General features: G+C 38.6%; 1 protein-coding gene across 1 annotated transcript; it reads right to left on the bottom strand.

The window, feature by feature from the left end:
* Positions 1-1,730: 1,730 nt before the first annotated feature.
* Positions 1,731-21,455, bottom strand: LOC119780583. The gene is made up of 8 exons (XM_038280663.1): positions 21,350-21,455; positions 20,960-21,036; positions 9,556-9,766; positions 7,094-7,292; positions 6,820-6,988; positions 2,284-2,377; positions 2,120-2,152; positions 1,731-1,834 (listed from the first exon to the last, which is right to left on the bottom strand). Exons 2-8 carry the CDS (start codon positions 20,966-20,968, stop codon positions 1,731-1,733), a joined length of 819 nt encoding a protein of 272 aa, XP_038136591.1. The 5' UTR covers positions 20,969-21,036; positions 21,350-21,455.
* Positions 21,456-22,800: the final 1,345 nt, after the last annotated feature.

The following is a 22,800-nucleotide window of genomic DNA, read 5'->3' as shown; positions in this document are numbered from 1 at the left end:
TCCAATGCACTGATCAGCAGTTGAACAGCTTGTGTCTGGTTTTCAGAAGCAGGGGAAACATCAAGGAGATCCATAAACATAGCAACAACTTCATTCTCTGGACGCTGATACTCCCCAGTGATGACTTGATCCAGCTGATGGGAGGGAAGATGTTAAAAATAACATCTGATTATATTTTGATAAACACTGTGATATTGTTTCTTACTGTATCCTCCAGGAGAACCAGAGCCTCGTTGTCCTCCAGAATTCCATGAAGTTTCTCCAGGAGGTCTCCACGACCCGCCAGAGGCTTCAGACGACGTTCTTTCTCTTTTATCATAGCAGGAAACACAGGAAGATAACACAGGAAATTTTGTCATAAGGGTTTCAATTCAAGACATCCTTGTGATGGAGATATAATATCAGTTCAGCTTACAGTTCTGGGCGCAGATTTGCTAAAAAGCTAAAAATGGAACTGACTTTGTGTAGCAGATGAGTGGTTTCACCAAACTTTAAATTCTGTGACAGAATTTGTCTCACACTAAACAAGATTTGCTTAAGCTAAAGGGTGTTAGCAGACCAGACCCATTATATTTTTCTTGTTCTCAAGGGTGCAAGAATTGGTTAAAAAAGAAAAAAAAATGTTTTTGCCTCCAACTACTCATACTCCAACTCATACTCATACAACACTAACACTTCAGTGTAAATTGATTAAGAGCAGACGTGGTAGGAGTCCACAGAGGGACAGGAAGGCACAGAACAGGCAGCGTCCTAAATTAGAGATATAGAGATGAAGAAATAAGAATTCATTGTGAGCTCTGGCAGTTTTTGAAAAGACTCCACAGTGTCAGGGTTTGGTTGAGGTGTTGAGGACCCAAATGCAGAGGCGAGGAGCCAGAGGTGAGTTCTTGTAGTTTTAAAGGAATACTCACAGGCAACAGAGGCAGGAATCCAAAAGTCCAACATAACAAAAAACACAAAAACCTGAACCTTGGAGACATCAGGGAAAACAAACATAAGGAGCCAGGAAAAAACAAGCAACCAGCACTGAGGAACTGCACAGGGAGAGTTTATTTGGGAGACTGGACAAAAACGATTGGGAGCAGGTGTGACCAGAGGCTTCTAGAAGGAGCTAGGGAAAAGGAGACCAACACAAGAGGGCAACAGAGGGCAAGCAAGAAAAACCAAAGAACTTAAATATAACCAGAGCATACCACAATATAGGAATTAAACCAATACAGACACACAGGGATTGCCATTCTATGAGAGGAGGACTTTCCCACAAGAAAAAAAGTGTAATGTTTGATTGTTTAAACCAGAATAAAACAGCAACTTAACACTACATTAGGACTGATACGTGAGGCACCTCTGCTTTTACAATCTCATCATGGCCATTTAAATTCTGTCCAATCACAGTACAGTAGTCAGACACTCAGGGAGAAAAATTGTCAAACATTAGGTCCAGAACAATGTAGCAGTTTTTCAGGCAGCTAAAGGTAATGGCAGGTTTATTCCTTTCAGCTGTGGGCATATCTAGACAGGTACTCATTAGACAGACCGTCAGAACCTAATTCTCTGACAGCTGGCTAAAAGCAGATATGTAAGCGAATTTGTGTATTTGGATTATTATAAAAGTTGTGCTCTGTGTTTGGCTGGAGGATGAATTGCATGTCATGGTGAACAGAAGGCTTTTAGAGCTGTTTGCATGCGTGGGAGAATATTTGCCCGATAAAAACTGTTTTGTGTCCTTTTTAGATGTTTGCATAATCAGTAGTCGGCACATACACTTTAGACCTGATGCCCTTCCTGACAAAACCGGGGTTGGAGTCCTGGTCCCTTGAATTACAGTCAATGACTGAAACCAATAGCTGAAAATCGTTTTAATGAATACAATTTCTATTAGCTTTACCCACTAATTAATAAATCTAGCAAAATCCAGGTACTGTTGGACAATATTTTTTGCAAAATAACATAGAAGGAAAACTCTTTCACTGGATTAAAATACTAACCTTTCATCACTGCTGGGAAAAGCTCACTGTCTGGTCTTATTCTCCCTATAAATTGGTTTGATAAGAAACTCACAAATCAAAATTTCAAAGAATAAATAAACCAAAAAAATAAAAATGCATACAGTACATACCCATTTTCCTCAATGAAATTTCAGGAGAAAGGTCTAAAAAGGCAAAACAAAAGGTAGAAAGGATGATGAGACATTTTACCAGCAATTTTACATTTTTGAATGATGGACAGATGGATAAATTTCAGGTTAGGTGTAGAAACAAAGATTATTTGACGTGGTCTCACCTAGTTTGTTGCCCCATATGTTTATCTCTTTCAGAGAAAAAGCAACAACTTTCTTTTCTGGCACATTGAAGTCTGTCTGGCCACTTGTGCTTCCCTAAATCATCAGAATTCAAAACGGAAAAGGCAAACAAATAAATGTCATATCAACAGTGCTAAATTACAAAACATGTCAAATCTACGTCGTTAGCAAATGCTTCCCCAGGTCTTGAAATAGAAGGCTCGTTGACTGAGCATCCACTATAAGGTGACTTGTATGGTTTTTCTTGTCAGACAGCAGTGAGTAGCTGCTTGCTTGGTGATAGATGCTGCATTCAGAGATAGCTGGAGCATCATTCATAGATACTAACAATGCAGCTCTCCAGGCCTATGGGCTGATGTCAACTCGACCCGGTTGTCTTTATCCCACCTTGGTGGTCACATGGGGCTAGGTGTGGCTGGTGCAGGCTCCAATTTCAGATGACTTCATATCAAGTCTGAGAAGTCTACTGCTTTTCCATGGCCAGGTGATCAGGCCTGAGGCTGAGAGAGTTCTTGAGCACTGACAGCAGTCCAGCCCAGTTGGTTGGGTTGGTCGCAGCATTGGACAAACAAACAAACAACCAAGGAGGGGCGCTGCACATGACCCTTTCCATCTATTTCATGGTGCCACCCAACCAAACCCTGGGCAGCAGAACCTGGCTTCAACATGGACCTGGCACCAGCCTTAACATGCTATAACCTGTGGAACTATTGGAGCCACAGCCACTGTTTACCTAAGAGCCAGTAAAAGCACAGTAACGTGGCCTAAGGGATTTTGAATTTTCACTGTGGCAGATTTTCACAGAAGCACCTGACCTATTGGGACATCCATTGCTGAGATTCATGGGTTTTGTCCACCTTTTTCTACAAAATGCCACTCTGTACAGGCTACAAAATACAGTTCCGCACAGGTTTGGGTCTTGCTGCAAGGAATCCTGAACCTTTTAACTGAAAGGCCTGTCTAACTAAAAGGCCTTTAATGTCAAACCCATGGGGTGGTTACAATATATGCCTCACCCCTGGGATTGGAGGCTGTGTGGTAGTGCCGTTCTGCGGACCATTTACTGGGTCCTGCAGAACTTCCTACCCTTTCTCAGGGGCAAGCATGTGGTTGTCCACACAAACAACATCTCCAGGGTGTTTCACATCAACTGTAAGGGTTGAACCTGGTCATTGTAGTCCCCGTAGGAGGCTTAGAGACTCTGGACCTGTGGATACCCACAATTCACCTCCTTGACACCTTTTGGTCATCCAAAACCTGTCCTGCTAGAAGCTTCCCCAGAGGATCAATGGTTTCACCCCCAGGAGGTGGAATGGATCTAGGTTTAGAGTTATAAATCTAAGGTTAACCTCTTCACCACATGGGAACCAGTCCGACTCCCAACTAAACAATGGAAATGCTTATTCCAATGAGGATGGATCCATTATCTCAACTGGATGAAAGGGTTTGGCATCCATCTTTCAAAGTGGGACTTCTTTTACCTTGTAAGAATTTATGCATGTAGGATTTACTTTTATATACCATTTCATATTTGATGTGCTTTTATATTCAGTGTTATTAATTCACAATTTTATGTGCATGAGTAGCAACCTGTAATGATGGATTGAGTTCAGTTGATTCTAATCATTGCCACTACAGACCCATAGTTCAGTTGGACGATGAGGAATTAATGTTTTTATAGCTGTTGTAAGCTGAAGCAGGGAGGTAAAAAGATGGTTATGGAGATTGAGGATGGCAGTGGAGAAACCCCAAGCAGGGCCGGTTCTAGCCCTTTGGTTGCCCTAGGCGAGATTGAGTTTTGCGCCCCCCCCCTCACTTTTGCCGTGCGAAATACCAGTACTGTTTTCAGCATCTGTTTAGTGCTTCATTGAGTTGTGTTTACAGTTCCACAAAGAGTGCTGTGCGGTGAATTGTGCCTACAGTTGTGCAAAGTGTGTGTTACAAAATTGCAAATTGAGTGCAAAGCAGTGTTTGTTCTTTTAGTTTTGTGAACTCAGTGAGTGGATTTCCTATAAGTATTAATAGTTTTAGAAATTGTGCTATAAGAATCAAGGTTGTGTTTAAGCATTCAGAAAAAACTGTAACTTAGCATGGAGTGATGCATAGACAAATACCAGAATAGATTTCAGTACCTTTTCTTTTTTATTATTTTAAATAATTTATTACACACTCAAAGTTAGGACTGTGCAAAAACACTTTTAACCATCTGTAAGGACACTTAGGTAAAGTATAACTAAAAACCTGGATTGAATCAATGAATGAATTTATTTCAGACAATTAACAAATTTAACACACATTAAACAAATATTAAATAAATCAATTTCAGAAATTACCAAATAACAATAAAAAATAATAAATTTAAGAAATTCTTCAACCAAGGACTACATAAAAAAGTAATTGATAAACATTAAATGAAATTTTCTGTTCCAGTTCAATTAAATCATTTGAACATAAATAGAAATGAGATAAACATAATTTTCCTCTAAATAAAATATATCAGGTATATTTACCCTGATTTCTGACATTGATTAGTGATTAAAGAAAGGATTAACCCTCTACAAACAAAAGTGCTTTTATGAATACCATTACAAAATTAAAAGTTTGAAGTTGTTGCTTTTTTTTTTGTTCACATATTCTATGATGAACAGCCATAACTTCATATATTTTGATGATTATTTGTACATCCCTTTTGAATACTCAATGCAGATAATCACTACAAAATATTTTATTTATATTAGTATCTTCTACCCATTCTCAAGCTAATAATATAGCACATAATTCTGCTGCATATATACTGAGAAAAAAATGATGTCAAGATTAGGGATGGGGATCGTTAATATTTATTGATATCGATACCTTTATCGATACTCCTTATCGATCCGAGTCTTTATCGATACCACTATCGATACTTTTCTGTTATTTGGTGGAAAGACGATGCAACAAAATTTTTTTAACAGAACTGGTATTGCTTCTATTGCTTAACAAGTGAGCATAACAAAAACGTTTCTAGCCTTCAATAAACATGGCTAATGTAATAGGCCACTTCGAAATGACATAAAACTAACTAGAATATATTTTCACAATTGTTGGTTAATGTATTGTCTACTGTCACTTTTCATCATGTTTTTAGTGATTAGGAAAATATTTAACAAATAAATAATTATATTTTAAATTTAATGTAATTTTTAATAAATGTTGGCATCAGTAGTTTAATTATATATAGAGCAATATACAACTGTATTACTCATGTTTCTCGCCAAAAACAAAATTTCCCGTTTTCTTTACGTTACACTTGAACGTATCATGATAACCTAATTGTCGTTTTACTGAGCCAATCTGAACACATCATCACGCAGCACGTCTGAAACTATTTACTTTTCAAGCTAACTAGCTTGTATGCTTCCGATTACAACACGGATTTCACAATTACTATTTTTAACTGACCGGACAAGCTACAAAGTCTGTGTGCGCTTACCAGCGGTACTCTGAGTGGATGATTAAGACGGGCCCGACCGCGAGCAAAGTTAAGCAAGTACGTTTGCTTACAATTTCATTCCAAAACATTGGTGGACATGCTGCAGTGATTGACGTCACGACTTCCGGGTTGGAGGGCACTTGGAAAGTGATCAGAATCTTTTCCGATTTTCTCTTAAATGTGAAAAAATAAATAAAAAAACGGTGGTATATTTATTTGTTCATATTTTTCTATTTATATATACGTAAGGTTAAGTCAAACTGACGGACGCTTCATAACCGGTTTAATTCGCTTTTTTTTTCTAATTCTATGATTAATGGGAAGTAAGCCTAAGGGCGACGCTAGAGGGCGCCCCCAACACATTTGTCGCCCTAGGCAATTGCCTAGCTCGCCTGTAGCAATCGCCGGCCCTGACCCCAAGTACTTCCTTTTGGAATTTACTGTTGTTGTATGTGCTTGGGATTTGTTAAGCATTAGGATCGCTAATAGCCTTCCCCCTAGAAGGGTCATATCAAGAGCAACAAATGGAGATTGGGTTAATAATAATAATACTTGAACTTTATTGATCTCACATTCGAGAAATTTACCTCTGCATTTAACCCATCCCCTTGTGGAGCAGTCGGCTGTCATCGTGGGGCGCCAGAGAGGAAGTATGTGGTAGTGGGGCTTGAACTTAGAACCTCAGGATTCCAAGCTCTATGTCCGAACCACAAGGCAGCCACTTACCAAAACAAATGCCCCGTGTAAGGGTTGAACTCACAACTTTCAGATTTTGAAACTTACTTAGTACCAATGAGGACATAACTTTGAAAATGGCCAGAGTTATAACGAGTGTTATAACTTTGAATAAAATTCAGTTTTTAAAATCTATGTCAGTTTTCTATATATTTTCGTCTTAATGCTGAGTTAAACAGAAGCTCAGAGTCCAAAATGCATTTTACAGAACACAAAACTATTTAAATCAGAAAAGTAATTATAATCATATCTCTTGACTGACTGTAAGGTGACTTCAACTCTGAGAAATAATCACATGACTGCTTACCTCAAAACCTAACGAGAAAAAGTGAAGAAGCTTTAATCCAAAGGACCCGCTTTTGCAGGTCTTGGTCGAAACTTGGATCTCATTTGTGTTGTAAATTCTCTGCTTCACAAAAGCCAGTTTTTCTCCTTCTTTCATCTTAAGCTTGTGAACTATATTTGGATCCACTTCACTGTCAAAGAAAAAAGAAAAACACAAAGAAAAAAGTTTGTTTCTAAAAGTGTGAGCAAAGAAATCCTCCTAGACAGTCACATGAGGACATCTGAGACATACTTACAAGATCGTCATGGTGAGATTTTCCATGTCTTTGCTGCTGAATTGCTCTTTCTCAAAGCTCACAATGGATGATGAATCAATGCGGTCTTGGTGTCCCTTCAGTTTACCTTCAAATTTATCATCGCCTCCTCCTACTTCGACACTGCCATCTACCTCGCTACAGTTTTTGTAATCCTTCACCAAGGGCTCAATTTCTGGCTCTATACAGAGAGAGATCAAATAAGTTCAATATAAGTTTAGTATGGTCAGAAGGTGACACTCTAGAATGCAATTCTGTGAAAAAACTCCTAAAAGTTTGTTTCTTTTTGTCAGGACTCCTGTCTTTGTGTTTGTGTTTCTGTGTTTGTCTCCCTTCATCCACCAGGAGGCGCCTGGTTCTAGTCCGCCTCCTCACACACCTGCTGATGGTTTCCTCGTTAAACAGAGTGTTCTTAAGCTGCTGACTGCCACTACCTCGACGCCAGAGTGTTAGCCAGTTTTGGGTACTCTAGCCAAGCTGAGTTCTGTTGAGTCAAACTGAGTTTTTGGCAACCTGAGTTTAACTTTGTTTTTGTCTTTGCCTCTCGGCAGGAAGTCATCCTGCAAACTGGTTTTCTCAGACCTTCTCTCCCTGGAAGGATCAACTGAGCTTCAAACTGAGCTGGGGTTCAAACATGAGGTTTGGATCCACTTTCCCCAAGAGATCATTTGTGCTTCGCACTGAGAAAGGGATTATTCTCCACTACGACCCGTTCAAGTACCGCAGGAAATCTGAGTGGCAGTCGGCTTCTCCGTTCCCCAACTAACAACCGCATTCTGGGGAAACCCTGTTCCGCCCTCCACCAAATCAGACAAACACTGAAACTACAGCACATAGACAGGAGTCAAGGATTTAACAACTTCTCTGGAAACGTGAGTAGGCAACCAAATCCTCTTCTCCAAGTTCACGAGTCAAATTCCCCACTGAGCCTGAACTAACCGCTGTGTCTTCCCTCACTTTACAGTTCTGGTTGAGCAGTGTTAAGAGCAACACTTCTCCCTCTGTTTAACCTCTTCAATTAAACCTTTTCCCTGGTCTCTCTCTGTTTTGGTTTTCTGCATTTGGGCCCAAACTTTGTAAAATCATGACACTTTTCTAAATACCAAAACCAAAGCCATTACTTCTGTAAGAACCATTATACTCAAATGTACAAAATAATGGAACAATGGAAGAAATTTTATTTACGTGTACTCCGTTACATTTTCTTAAGCAACTTTTTGAAAAAAATTACTTGGGGGTAGTTTTACAGCATTCTACACTTTACTTTACACTTTACAAAATGAAGTTTTTTCTCTATTTAGTCTAAAACACAGGAATTAGCGTATATATTTCTGTCTAATTACATAATATTTAAATATAAATTAGGTTTGATAAGCCAACTACAGAAGCCGAGAGTGGTCATGTCCCTTCGGTACTTTAATTTTCTCATTATAAAAAAATAACGAAAGCTGTTTTCTCGTCATAACGAGATAATTGGTGTGTGTTAAAACTCATTAAATCTTTCAATACCACATTAGCGGGAGAGGATTTATAAGCGTTAGTCATAGGAGACTAGCTTTTTGGTAACGAGACATAGTTGTTGGTTTGATGATTTGCCTCCAGCTCTGATTCATAAGCTAATTAGACGTATGCCTGCATCGTCTTAGTGCCGTGTGTTTTCTGAACAGACCGTTGTTACACCTGTAACAGGTATAAGATGCATTAGTCAGATTTGTTTCTCTGTATTCCATGCAATCCAATCATCCACCATGACATGACAATAAGTGAAAAGAAAAGGAAAACTAAAAAACTGATTATTTGCGCACAAGCTGTACTGCGACTGCACAACTACAGGCACCGCAGGCATGGATGGACTGGGAATCCAGGGCTGTTAGCCAGCCTCATTCATTACTCATACAGATTAATCATCTCGTTATGTCAAGAAATCAATAACTGTTTTCTCATTATAACAAGATAATTATCTTGTTATCTTGAGAAGGCAAAGCAACAAAACAAATAAGTCAAGTACGCCCCTTCTCGGCTTCCGTAGCCAAAAACTCAGTACCTCAGTAAGTTTTTATCCTCACTAAAGTAATTTCTTGGATGGCTACTTTAATCTCTTTCTTGAGTAAAGAACTGGGTACTCTTCCCACCTCTACATGTGTGTTCCTGTTTGGCCATCCGTGTGAGAAACATTTTTCTTGTTTTTCCAGGAATGTGAGGTCTGGTTGTTGCAAAATGAAGTAATTTTCCTGGTTATCACAAGCTATTTTGCAAGGGGTTGGGTTTAGGTGTAAGGTGTGATATTGGGTCCAGTATGCAGTGGTAGTGGTTAGGTTTAGAGTTATTTTCAGGGTTAGAACATAGGAAGGGTTGAAAATGACCAAAATCAATGGAAGTCAGTGGGAGTCAACACTTGTTCCTTACTGCATTTAGCAAGATGAGAATGTGTGTGTTTTACAAACCCAGAAAGAGGTCTTCTTTAACAATGTTCCTCAGTTTCAGGTCCAACGGCTTGTACCTTTTCCAGTTGTTTAAGAAAGTCAAATGGTCCTTCTTTTTAACCTTCACAAGGGTCATCAACTCCCAGTTTCTGTTTAGATCTCTGTTACTGATTAGGTCACTGCTGGAGCCCAGTGTTTTCACCAAAGCCTTGCTGAAATGTGGAAACATGTCCTGTAAACACAAAAAAACTCCTGAAACCTTCAACAAAATACAAGGAAAAGAAAACATTTCTAAAATCAATAAAAATAAAGACGTTTAGGCCAGTTTAAAATTTATGGTTCCGCAAATCTACAGCATCAAGATTGTGCGCACTTCTTATTTCTGCTTGATTGATATATTTCTAACTAATTCTCATGAATTCTGCTGCCTGAGTAGGAGCCTCTCACTGTTCTGTTGAATGTGCTACCCAATGTAGAGCTTTGGATTACAAGCAAGAAAGTGGTGATGTGATGATCCTAATCAAATGAAGAGTTAGAAAAATGTTCTAAACATGTCCTATTTATCAAGGGATGCAGTAAGCTCAGTTTATTATTCAAACTGGTCAAAAAAGTTTTCTATCTTAGGAAACTAAACAGATTCCATCAAGTCTTTGAGAATTTGCTCTTACTGGTTGAATAAGTAGTAATAGTGGTGTGACGGGCTTCTTTGGCCTCCAAGAATTCCAGGCTCAGTCGGGTTACTGGTGTTGGTGGTTTATTGTGCTCAAAAACTCAAAACAGGGTGCAGAAGAAACTAAACATTAACAACATACTCTGGGCCTCAGCCTCCCTCCAGTTACCAGCAATATAACACAGAAACAGAAAACAAAATGGCCGCTCTTCTTCCCACAGCCCTCTTTACATTCTTGTTCCCAAATCTCACTTACTATGTATTCAAGTTCTCTCGCTTTCCCTAATACCTGATATTGTATCCCTTGCTTTACAATTATTGCACATCCTCCTCCACCTCCCTCCTGTCAATCTCTTCTTACAGAATTATATCCTTTCATCACAAAATCTAAAGTTGTTTTTAACCATGTTTCCTGAACACAAATGATTTCTGGTTGTTCTTCAAGACTGTCAATATAACCTTTAAGTTCCTGTCCATTAGCTATTAAACTTCTTGCATTCCATTAACATATATTACCTGATGGTCCTGGTCTCCCATCTACCTCCAGCTTTTTGTTTATGTTCTCCCATGATTCCTCTTTAAACCCCAAAAACTTTTCACCGCATTTGTTCACTCTCTCTTGTTTTCTGTTCCTTCACATTTTTAACTGCTTCTGCATAGCTTATGTTTTTAGTCATTTTAATCTGTATGATTTCTTATGCCTTCTTTCTTACTTCACATCCTCCATATGTAACTCTATGTTGCCCTCCACAGTTACAAAATTTTTCTTGTACTGTTTTACATTCTTAAACTTGTGATCTTCACCACATTTTGGGCATCTGTGCTTCCCTTTGCAAATTGCAATGATTTTTTCTCCAACACCAACCACGTTTAAAGCCTTATGCATTTGCTCTTTATTTTTACAAACTACCAATAGGTTTCCATCTCTCAGAATCTTTACCATTTCTACTTCTCCAATTTTTCTTTTTTATTTCTCTTGACACCACAATGGGGCTGATGTTATCCTGTTCTTGATTTTTATTCAGTTTTAATATTATTTGAAATTCCTCCCTCACAACTTTCCTCCTAACTATCCTTTCTTCATCTGAACTACTTCCCTCCAGCTCTCGTTTACTGCCTTGACTTCCCTTTTCTTTTTTTGTTTCGAAATTTCTTTATTTGGTTTTCCTTTAGTTAACAGTAACCACAACACCAATGTGAACAATAACCACAAACCACTCGCACTCATGCACACATACACACACGTAAAACAAAGAAAGAAAGAAAAAATAAAAATTTGGATAAACAAGAAGTAAATAATTGAAAAGCACATATCAACAATAGTACAGGTAAAAAGAAGTGTAGGATTTTCTTACAGCAATTTCAGTTTAAATGACAGAAATCTGGCAATGATTTCCACGACTGTCAGTTCAGAGCTAAAAGAAACTGTGGGCCTCCAACAGACTCCAAAAAGGACGACCATATATCTTCAAAAATATCATGTTTTCCTTTTAGTGAATAAGTGATTTTTTCCATTGGCAAGATTTGTACAATATTCTCAAGCCAACCTTTCACACTCGGATTCAGTATGGATTTCCATCATAGTGAAATTGTCCGTCTGGCCTGTAGTAAACAGAGGGTGATCATCTTCCTGTTGGTGGAGTTGAGCTTAATATCCTTAGGGTATAGTCCTAGTATGCACAGTTTAGGGCAGAGAGGAAGGTCTGTCTCAGTTATAACAGAAAGAACTTGAATAACCTCTCTCCAGAAGGCTGTATCTTTGTGCATAACCATAAACAATGGATAAGTGTACCTTTACATGTTTGATACTTGACACATACATCAGGAGTGTTAGCATTAAACTTGTGTAGAATCTCAGGTGTTATATATAACCTCATGACCCATTTATATTGCAAAAGTTTGAGACCGGCATTGCATGTTTGTGTACCTTTATCCGCCCACTATTTAAACCCCTTGTCCTCTTGCAGGTGGAAAGTTTTCATTTCCCCAAATGGGGGTGAACTGAGACAGCTTGGAGATATCATTCAAGTATTTATGAACCTCATGCCATACAAATATTATATTTCCTACAAATGGGTTGTCTGTGAATTTATTAAGTTTCCCTGGTATTGCAGAGAATAGGTACAGTTGAAGAGGTAAATTGGTAGATGTAGATCTCTCTATATCAACCCAAGAAAGGCTAAATGAGATTTAAACCAGAAAGAGGCTGTCCATAGTTGACATGACCAGTAATATAATTTTAGATTAGGAAGTTTCAGTCCCCCTCTATCAAAGGGCAGGTAAAGAAGCGTAAGACGAAGTCTTGCTCTGTGGTTATTCCATATGAAGTCTCTGAAGAGTTTGTTCATATTGGTGAAAAAGATTGGAGGTGGTGGAAGTGGTATGCATTGAAAGAGGTATAAAAATTTAGGTAGTATTGTCATCTTCAAACTATTGATTCGACCAACCATAGAAATTGGCATTGTTGACCATCTTTTTATCATCTTGGTTGCTGATTCTGTTACTGGCTCATAATTGCAAGTTACTAAATCCTTTGGTGCGGGTGTAATTTTGATCCTCAAGTATGCAAAGTTCTTCACGTTGGTTAAAGGAGTTTGTATTGGTGGGGAGATTCTTCCTAAATAGTTAAGAAACAAGATGTTCGACTTTGATTCATTAACTGTATATCCTGAAAACGAACCAAATGTGTCTATTAACTTCATCAGGTTGGGGATTGAATCACTTAATTGTGTCAAGAACAAAACTATATCGTCAGCAAAAAGACCTATTTTGTTCTCAGTAGCGCCTAGTCTGATGCCTGTTATATTAGTGGATTGTCTGACTGCGATGGCCAGTGGTTCGATCGCTAATGCAAACAAAAGGGGCGAGATGGGGCACCCCTGCCTAGTTCCTCGCTGGAGTTGAAAGGGCTCCGATGTGGCAAAATTAGTTGTGATTGCTGAACTTGGGGATTGGTATAGCATTTTCACAAAGTTGCAAAAATAATCGCCAAACCCAAACCGCCTCAAAATGTTGAACAAATATGGGTGCTCGACCATGTCAAAAGCGTTTTTTTGCGTCAAGTGAGATTATTGCCGTGTTTGTGCATCCCTGCTTTGCATACATGATGTTTAGTACTCTATGGATGTTATGAAAAGCCTGCCGGTCTTTAATGAAGCCATTTTGATCAGGGACTATTAAGGAGGGAAGTTGTTTTTCCAAGCGTCTTGCAAACATCTTTGCAATTATTTTAACATCTGAGTTTATTAATGATATTGGACGGTATGATGCACAATTGGTGGGGGACTTATTTGGCTTTAATATCAGTGATATTGTCGTATTACATAGGGAGGGTGGTAATTGTCCCGCCTCGATTGATTCAACTATCATATCGAACAGAGGTGGAATCAACCATTTCTTAAAGTGTAAAAAAATCTAAAGGAAGTCCGTCAGGACCTGGTGATTTACCACTGCTCATATAAACAAGAGTTTCAAATATTTCCTCTTTCGTTATGGGCGAGTCTAGTTTTTGCTTTGCCATATCTTCCAAGAGTGGAATGGGTAGGGCGTCTAAGAACTTGTCATGGTCATTGGGATATTGAGCTTCTGAAGCATAGAGTTTCATATAATATTTTCTAAACACATCGTTGATTTCTGAGGGACTTGTTGTAATCCCTCTTTCAATTTTAATTTTTGTAATAGCCTTTTCCTGGCTCAAAGTTTTAAGGCGCCAGGCTAAAAGTTTACCTGATGATTCTCCCTGTTCATAATAGTTCTGCTTCAGTCTGGTTATCTTTGATATTGCTTTGTTAGCTGTTAGGTCGTTATAGTTAGCTCTTAGTTCCGTAAGCCTCTGTATATTCTCTGGGGTATTATTAATGGTGGATTTCTTTTCCATGTCTTTAATGTCGCGTTCTAGTTCTGTCATAAGAAGATGCATCCAAGTAGACATGTGGCTCGTGTAGGATATCATCTGACCTCTTATATAGGTTTTAAATGCTTCTCACCTAACAGAGGCTGATGTTTCGTCAGTGTTTGTAGTGAAGAATAAATCAATATTATCTTCTAGATATTGTAAAAAATTCTGATCGCATAAACTAAACTAAACTAAACGACCCATTCATCGGTTACCATTTGCATGTTTCCAAGCAATACAAGGCCTTGTCCATATAAGACTCAAACTCACTGCGGATCCAGACATTTGAATTGAGAAAGCTTCCTGGAGAGGTGGCGAAACGTCTTCAAATCTTGGAAACCAAGTCCAGTGGATATTTTTTTAATTTTTACGGAATGACTATGACCTGGATGACTGAGAACCTTCATCAGCATTCTGATCGCATAGCCACCTTGTGCTAAGTCCAGAGTCACAGACTAAGTCTTTCAGCATTTTGGAGATTAAAAAATAATCTATACGGGATTGAGTCAAGTAAGTTTTTGAGATACAAGAAAATTCTTGAGTGGTAGGATTCCTATGTCTCCAAATATCGCAAAGATTAAGCTCTGACATAAAGTGACCAGTCGTTTGCGGGAGCGAGTTTGAGAAGAATCCACTCTTGTTGATCTGTCTAAATAGGAGTTAAGCGTCCAGTTAAAATTGCCACCCATTATTATATCTCCCTGATAAGAAGACACGGTCATAAACAAGTTGTTAAAGAATGAGTCATCATCGCTGTTGGGACCATATATATTAGCCAGGATAATTTCTTGATGTAACAGAGAGCCCTTGACTATAACAAATCTGCCCCTTGGGTCTAAGATAATTCTATGTGTTTTAAAAGGAACTGATTTGTGGATAAGAACCGCAACTCCTCTAGCCTGTGAGGAGTAACAAGATGCAATAACTTGCTCAGGCCATCTTCTTTTAATGCGTATAATTTCATCCGATAATAGGTGTGTTTCCTGGATATACACAATTTTAGCTTGAATATGTTTAATCCTAGCTAAAACTTGCTTGATTTTAACTAATTTCCTCAGCCCTCTGACATTTCAAACACAATATTTAGATATGGAGGGGTCATATCCCATACTTAAATGAATCTGACATCAGAATACCTGTCCGTAAAAGAACCTTGTACTATTTAAAAAGTAGGAAAAAATAAATAAATAAATAAAATGAAAAAAAAAACACAAAGCACTCTTCCCTTTTCTTCATCTGTTTTAGTTCTCTTCCTCTCCCCAATGGCATTCACCCTTCAAAATCCATACTTTCCTCCATTTCTTCCTCCATTTCCATCAGAACCAGTCACATACCAGTTTATGCCAAATCCGCCTTTTCCAAATCCGATCTATTTGTATGTTTGTTTTTCCCGCGTAACTCCGAAACAATCCACCTCATCTGCCAACCCCTGCTTTGTAGTTTGGAGCATGGCCGCTCTTCTTCCCACAGCCTTCTATAAATAGTTTAAGCCCCTCCCCTCAGGCTCTCTTATTTCTGATTTCCTCTTATAAATCAGTTTTGTCCATATACAGGTGCTGGTCATAAAATTAGAATATCATGAAAAAGTAGATTGATTTCAGTAATTCCATTTAAAAAGTGAAACTTGTATATTATATTCATACATTACATACAAACTCATATATTTCAGATGTTTATTTTGTTTAATTTTGATGATCACAAATGACAACAAATGAAAATCTCAAATTCATCATATCAGAAAATTAGAATATTACTGAAGACCAATAAAAACAAAGGATTTATAGAAATGTTGGCCAACTGAAAAGTATGAACATGAAAAGTATGAGCATGTACAGCACTCAGTATTTAGTTGGGCCTCCTTTGGCCTGTATTACTGCAGCAATGCGGCGTGGCATGGAGTCGATCAGTCTGTGGCACTGCTCAGGTGTTATGATAGCCCAGGTTGCTCTAATAGTGGCTTTTAGCTCTTCTGAATTGTTGGGTCTGGTGTATTGCATCTTCTTCTTCACAATACCCCATAGATTTTCTATGGGGTTAAGGTCAGGAGAGTTTGCTGGCCAATTAAGAACAGGGATACCATGGTCCTTCAACCAGGTACTGGTAGCTTTGGCACTGTGTGCAGGTGCCAAGTCCTGTTGGAAAATGAAATCTGCATCTCCAAAAAGTTGGTCAGCTGCAGGAAGCATGAAGTGCTCTAAAACTTCCTGGTATGTGGCTGCGTTGACCCTGGACCTCAGAAAACACAATGGACCAACACCAGCAGATGACATGGCACCCCAAACCATCACTGACTGTGGAAACTTTACACTGGACTTCAAGCAACGTGGATGAAGTGCCTCTCTTCTTTTCCTCCAGACTCTGGGACCTTGATTTCCAAAGGAAATGCAAAATTTACTTTCATCAGAGAACATGACTTTGGACCACTCACCAGCAGTCCAGTCCTGTTTCTCTTTAGCCCAGGCAAGACGCTTCTGACGCTGTCTGTGGTTCGAGAGTGGCTTGACACAAGGAATGCGACAGCAGAAACCCATGTCTTTCATACGTCTGTGTGTGGTGGTTCTTGAAGCACTCACTCCAGCTGCAGTCCACTCTTTGTGAATCTCCCCCACATTTTTGAATGGGTTTTGTTTCACAATCCTCTCCAGGGTGCGGTTATCTCTCTTGCTTGTACACTTTTTTCGACCACATCTTTTCCTTCCCTTCGCCTCTCTATTAATGTGCTTGGACACTGAGCTCTGTGAACAGCCAGCCTCTTTAGCGATGACCTTTTGTGTCTTGCCCTCCTTGTGCAAGGTGTCGATGGTCGTCTTTTGGACAACTGTCAAGTCAGCAGTCTTCCCCATGATTTTGTAGCCTATAGAACTAGACTGAAAGACCATTTAAAGGCTTTTGCAGGTGGTTTGAGTTAATTAGCTGATTAGAGTGTGGCACCAGGGGCCATCAATTTTGAACCTTTTCACAATATTCTAATTTTCTGATATGATGAATTTGAGATTTTCATTTGTTGTCATTTGTAATCATCAAAATTAAACAAAATAAACATCTGAAATATATGAGTTTGTATGTAATGTATGAATATAATATACAAGTTTCACTTTTTAAATGGAATTACTGAAATCAATCAACTTTTTCATGATATTCTAATTTTATGACCAGCACCTGTATTACCTCCACAAACAATCAGAATTGATATACAAAAACAAATAATTTTCACAACTTAATTCCTTTACACAGATTAATTGACTTATTCAAATACACCAAACTTTTAAACATAAAATAAAAAAAATTAATAATCTGGCAAACATTTAACGAGTCACGAGTTGGTGACATCACTTCTGCATTCCAACAACTCTGGCCTTTTAACCGCTTACTGAGCTTTGCCTCGGGTTTGAACCCAGCAATAGGGGACGGGCACAGCGCGTTGCATTCTGGGTACGCCGCCATATTGACAGCTAGTTGCTACGGTAAACAAAGACCTAAAACAGCACAGAGACGAGTAAACAGCGATGTTAAAAGCGAAGAAAGGATGCGGAATATACCGAGACACACTGCAGAGGGAAGCCAGGGACCGTTATCTGCAAAAGATGGGCTTCATAAACGGACTTGATCCCTACGAAGCAGCAAGCAAGGAGTGGTGCGTTGGGGAAGAATTTCTACCGCCGTTTGCGAGGGAGGACATATTTTCCTATCTAGTGTGTGGCGTCAGTGCCTACACACATGAAGAATTTCGCTGCTACAAGTCGCTAGAGGCTTACAAACAGCTGACAAATGGAAAAGTTCACGACATGGAAGTAATCAAACCAAATGAGAACACAGTCATTAGATCCAAGGTAAGCTACCGTCTCAACATGGTGTGGTGTTTGTTGTGGTGATAAGACTAGGTGCAGGCACTAACGTAAAACATCAAAAATGTATCTAAACAAATCTTGTGCTGACTGTACGTGTCCTGGGATACTGTAGTTACATTCTGATGATATATGACTGTCCTACCATGGTACTATGTTGTATGTATGTTCTGTAACTTACCAGAATGAAAATGCCGGGAACACACTCTCATGGACACTGGGATTGAGTTGAAAGTTATATTTGGCCGTCTTACAGCAGCGACCCATGCTAGCCGGCGACTCTTTGTTATGGAGGACATTTGTTTTCCATTGAGACGCCTCCAGGTTGGAAAACGGTAAAAAGACAATCCATTTGGGATTTTTTCCCCCGTCCAGTCACAGCTTGCGCTACTACACCCTACGACACAGCAACGGGTGACCATAACGACAGCAGAGGTAAAATGAAACGGCAAAAAACTAAGCAAACTACTAGCAGAAGAAAGCAAGTCCTTACAGGCGCGAAGTCGAAGTGTAAACAATGGGCTGACCAGCTTTCAATATGGCTGCCGCGCAACGTGTGACGTCATGTGCCCGTTCCTTATGGCGCCGCCAGACTGAAGATGACAAGTCCCCGTAGCACACACACACACACACACACCCACACCCACATACACACACACACACACACAGTTAACCCCACTGAAATATTAAGTGTGCACCCTCAATACACCAGCAGGTAACCAGGAAGAGCTTGTGTGTTTTAAGTTAATGAACTGTAGGGCTCAGCGCGAGTGCATATGTCCTCACAAGCACAGTATAACAGGAATGTGTGTGTGGCACACAAAGTTAGAGAGGTTGTTTTAAGTGACGAGGTGGATTTATCACAAGTGGACAGTCGCTGATTCTGTGTTATTGTTTTGTTGTGTTCTTTAAAGTAATCACTCAAATCAACCTCATATATACTGACAATTGATAAGAATATTTACCTCTAAAAAGAACCCCCCAGCAGAGAGATATCAAAGGTAAAAAAAAAGCTAAAATAATATCAGGTAAAGAAAAATTTGATGGTAGCAGAAAGTTGCAGAGTGAGGAAAAGTGGTCTTTATGTCCTCTAGCAGCGTAAGCCTATAGCAGCATAAGTGCATAGATTGTAGAGGATAGCCAGAGCCACTTTAAATTTTATCTATTAGTGAAGTTTTAGGTCTAGTATTAAACCCACACAGGGTGCCCACCACGCAAACTAAACCCCTAACAGAGTAGCGTGAAATCTAAAAGATTTGCTTTCAACTTTTAAAATCTCTTTGACCCACCAGTAAAATTCAGTGTGTAAGCATAGGTCACCGATATCTATTAGAAATAAATCTATAGATAGATAGTAAAGAACTATAATAGTCAAGCCTTAAAGTAACCATTTGACCTGCATTTATTGTATTATAACACTGTTTCATACCTAAAAAATGATGGAAACAGTTTCAGTAAATGCAAAAAAAAATATTCAAAAAGATAAATTGTAAATATTTCTTTGTTAATGTCATGGATATGTGCATTGGTCTGTGCGCAGAGGAGCATAAAATCCAGGTTTGGTTTCAAGAGGACAATTTTGTTAGGTTGAGTGGAGGTTTGAAGAGGATTCAAATGCAGAGAGGGAAGCTGGGGCAGTTTCTTGCAGATTTGATAACAAAAAGGTGACAACTGATGCAAAAATTTAAAAATAACACAATACAGAAAACCAAAATCCAGGAGACATCAGGGAAAACACACATGAGGAGATAGGAAACGACGAGGAACCAGCACTGAGGAACTGCACAGGGAGAGTATATATGGGAGACAGAACAAAGAATGGGGTAATGAGCTGATAAGGAACAGGTGTTGATGGAAGCATGTAGAAGGGAGCTAGAGAAAGAAGACGGACACAAAGGGGCAACACAGGGTCAACAAGAAATACATAAGAACTCAAAAGAAATAACCAAAAACAACTAGAATAACACAAAATGGAAATGAAACCAATAAACTAGAAAACACAGAAATACATTAATCAAAGTGTAACTGAAATGTCAAAAAGTAAAATTAAACAGAACCAAAAAGTGCAGAATCATGACTCTTTCATACTAACAGAAAAACCTATTTTTTAGGGTTGTAATTGTATTGTATGAGAATGAATTGATGTCATTTATTCCAGTTTAAATCATAACAGCTCAAAAGAAGAAAAAACATAAAGTTATTCTCTCCCTCGGTTTAAAATTAACTGCACAAAGCCACAACTTAGTTTTTAGTAAAGTTATAGTGTCCTTTAGGTTGTTGTTGTGGATTTAATAAGTTTGTCTGGTTGCCTCAAAATCTTGCCCCATACTTTCATGCCACATTCATCTTTATACCTCCTGAGTTTTGCATTAACAATTACAAAGCATGTATTTTGTGTGCAGACATGCTTTATAATTGAGCCCCCTTGACACTTTAAGGCTATTGTTTAAAAGGTTCTTCTGTTTATGGTAACATTTTGCATACAGTATGTTGGCTCACCCAGCAGATGTTCTCAATTTGGAAATAAACTTTCTTTTACTCATGGTCAGGTTGTTAAAAAAAAAAAAAAAAAAAAAAACACCATTCCCATGCCTTTGGGCTTAAAGTAACCATGTTGATCTCTTAATCCTTTACCTCCCCAACTGAAAATTTCAGTTTTGGCTTTATTGCAGGCAGGTTGAAAAACAATATTCTGGGATAACAACAGAAAAAATATTACAGACTATTTTTTAACACCTGGTTTTATATAATGTATAATTTATATAACATTTCAATTTTTTCTACATTTTCTGCAGCAGATCTGTTGTTAAGCATCAAACTGCTCAGCTAAAAGTAGGAGATTTTCAGTGTCTGTCTCAAACTAGTTATACATTCAGTAAAGATCTAAATCATCACTTACAGAGTGAGGCATTTTATTTCAGCATTTTATCTTAAACCTTTTATTAGTCAGGCATTAATGACAACGCATAAAAAAACAACAACATTTGAATGCATCTTGTTTAAAAGCTGACCTACCTTTGTCATCTTCGAGGTGGAGGTGTTGGGATGTGGTGAGGTGAAGTGAATCTGAGCTTCAGGTTGCCTTTTATAGTCTACAGGTTAAAAAGACAAAAATGTAGGTGTCTGTCTCAACTTGTATAGAGTCTATTTGTCTCATTTATAACCTGATTTTTTTTCTTTCTAGTACGATGATTTCTTCAAAACAAAAAAAAAAGGTAATCAAAGTCACACCGTACAAAGAATGGATTTCCTGAAAAGCTAAATAGAATACGTATTTGGTTCACCTCTGGGAAAGACAGTGCCGTTAAGACATATCTCTACTGCTGCTCTGAAACTAATTCATAGTTTTACTCCACAGAAATACATTGAAAAGCTATAGATCCTATTTCTAACATTAGTCCTCACCTTGGTTTGTCTCAAGCAGACAGAATGAGCATCGGTTGTTGACTGGTCGTCTCAAGGCTCAGACTGACAAGATTATTACTCTCAGTTGGATAGCGAGACAATAGCAGCTACCCAGAGGTGTCAGGTAACAAAGTACAAATACTTCCTTACCTCACATTAAGTAGAAATGTTGGCTATTTGGCTTTTCTGGATTAATGCTTTTTAGGCAAATTTTTACTTCTAAATTTTTTTTTTTTTTGCAATTATCTACTTTATCTACTACTTTCTACTCCTTACATTTTAAAAATACGCTCATTAGGTTTTTTTTATTTAAGCTCATTTTCATTGTGGCCTGTTGGTATTAAAAAGAAAACATCCAAGTTATTGATTTTTATCCAGATAATTAATTTCTTTGTAGTTGGACTCGTTACAGACATAATTTTTACAAGATGATGCTAATTTAAATTTGACACTGTTACCATTAATTGAAAAACTAAGAAAATTAAGTATAATAATTAAGTATAATAATTTAATAGGATAGGGCAGTAACCAGTTTAAGATTTAACGCATCTGTCCTTTTGTCCTGCATTACTTTTAATTTTACACTTTGAGTAGTTTTAAAAATGGTACCACTGTGTTAGGAATCCAGTTTGTGTGGGTTGTGTTTCTGTGTCTTTCTCTCCCTCCACCACCAGGTGGCGCCCTGTCTTCGTTGGTCCTCTCACACACCTGCGGCTGGTTGATTAATTACTGAGGACTATTTGAGCCATGGACTGTCACTACCTCGGCGCCAGAGTGTTTGCCAGTTTTGGGTACTCTAGCCAAGCTGAGTTTAGCTGAGTCTAACTGAGTCTCTTTGTTTCACTGAGCCTAACCTTGTTTTTGTCTTTGCCTTTTTGGCAGGAAGTCATCCTGCAAGCTGGATGTTTGGCTTTCTTCCCCTAGAAGGATTTTTTGAGTCTCACACTGAGCAGGGGATTAACCTCCACAAGTTCCGTTCAAGTCCTCCTGGATTCCCAAGTGACAGTCCGCTCAATAGCTCCTCAGTGTCCAACCAAGTCTAATCCTGTCCGCCCTCCAACGAGTCTCTACCTCTGGATAAACCCACACCAACTGGATTCTTGGAGGAAAGTTTTCTCCACTAACGCGAGTCCCGTTTTCTCTGTCCTCCAAGTCATTGTTCAAAGTTTCCATGCATCCTGAACTAACCACTGATACTTCCCTTCCCTCTTCCAGTTCCAGTTCACCAGTACACTGAGTTTCCTGAATCCAACCCCGGCTGTCCTTATCAATAAAACTTTTACCCTGGTTCTCTGAGTGGTTTTCTGCATGTGGGTCAGATCCCTTAAGAAATCATGACACTCAGCACTTTTACTTGAGTAAAAAGCTTAAGTTGTTACTCTAACTTCTGCAAAAGTTTTTTTTATTAAATAAAAGGATTTCTACTTGTGTAATAAACATTAATACTGTTG

This window comes from Cyprinodon tularosa, unplaced genomic scaffold, assembly GCF_016077235.1.
Source record: "Cyprinodon tularosa strain WSP-4 unplaced genomic scaffold, ASM1607723v1 ctg162, whole genome shotgun sequence".
Classification (NCBI taxonomy): Eukaryota; Metazoa; Chordata; class Actinopteri; order Cyprinodontiformes; family Cyprinodontidae; genus Cyprinodon; species Cyprinodon tularosa.
This window is presented reverse-complemented; position numbering and strand designations above follow the sequence as displayed.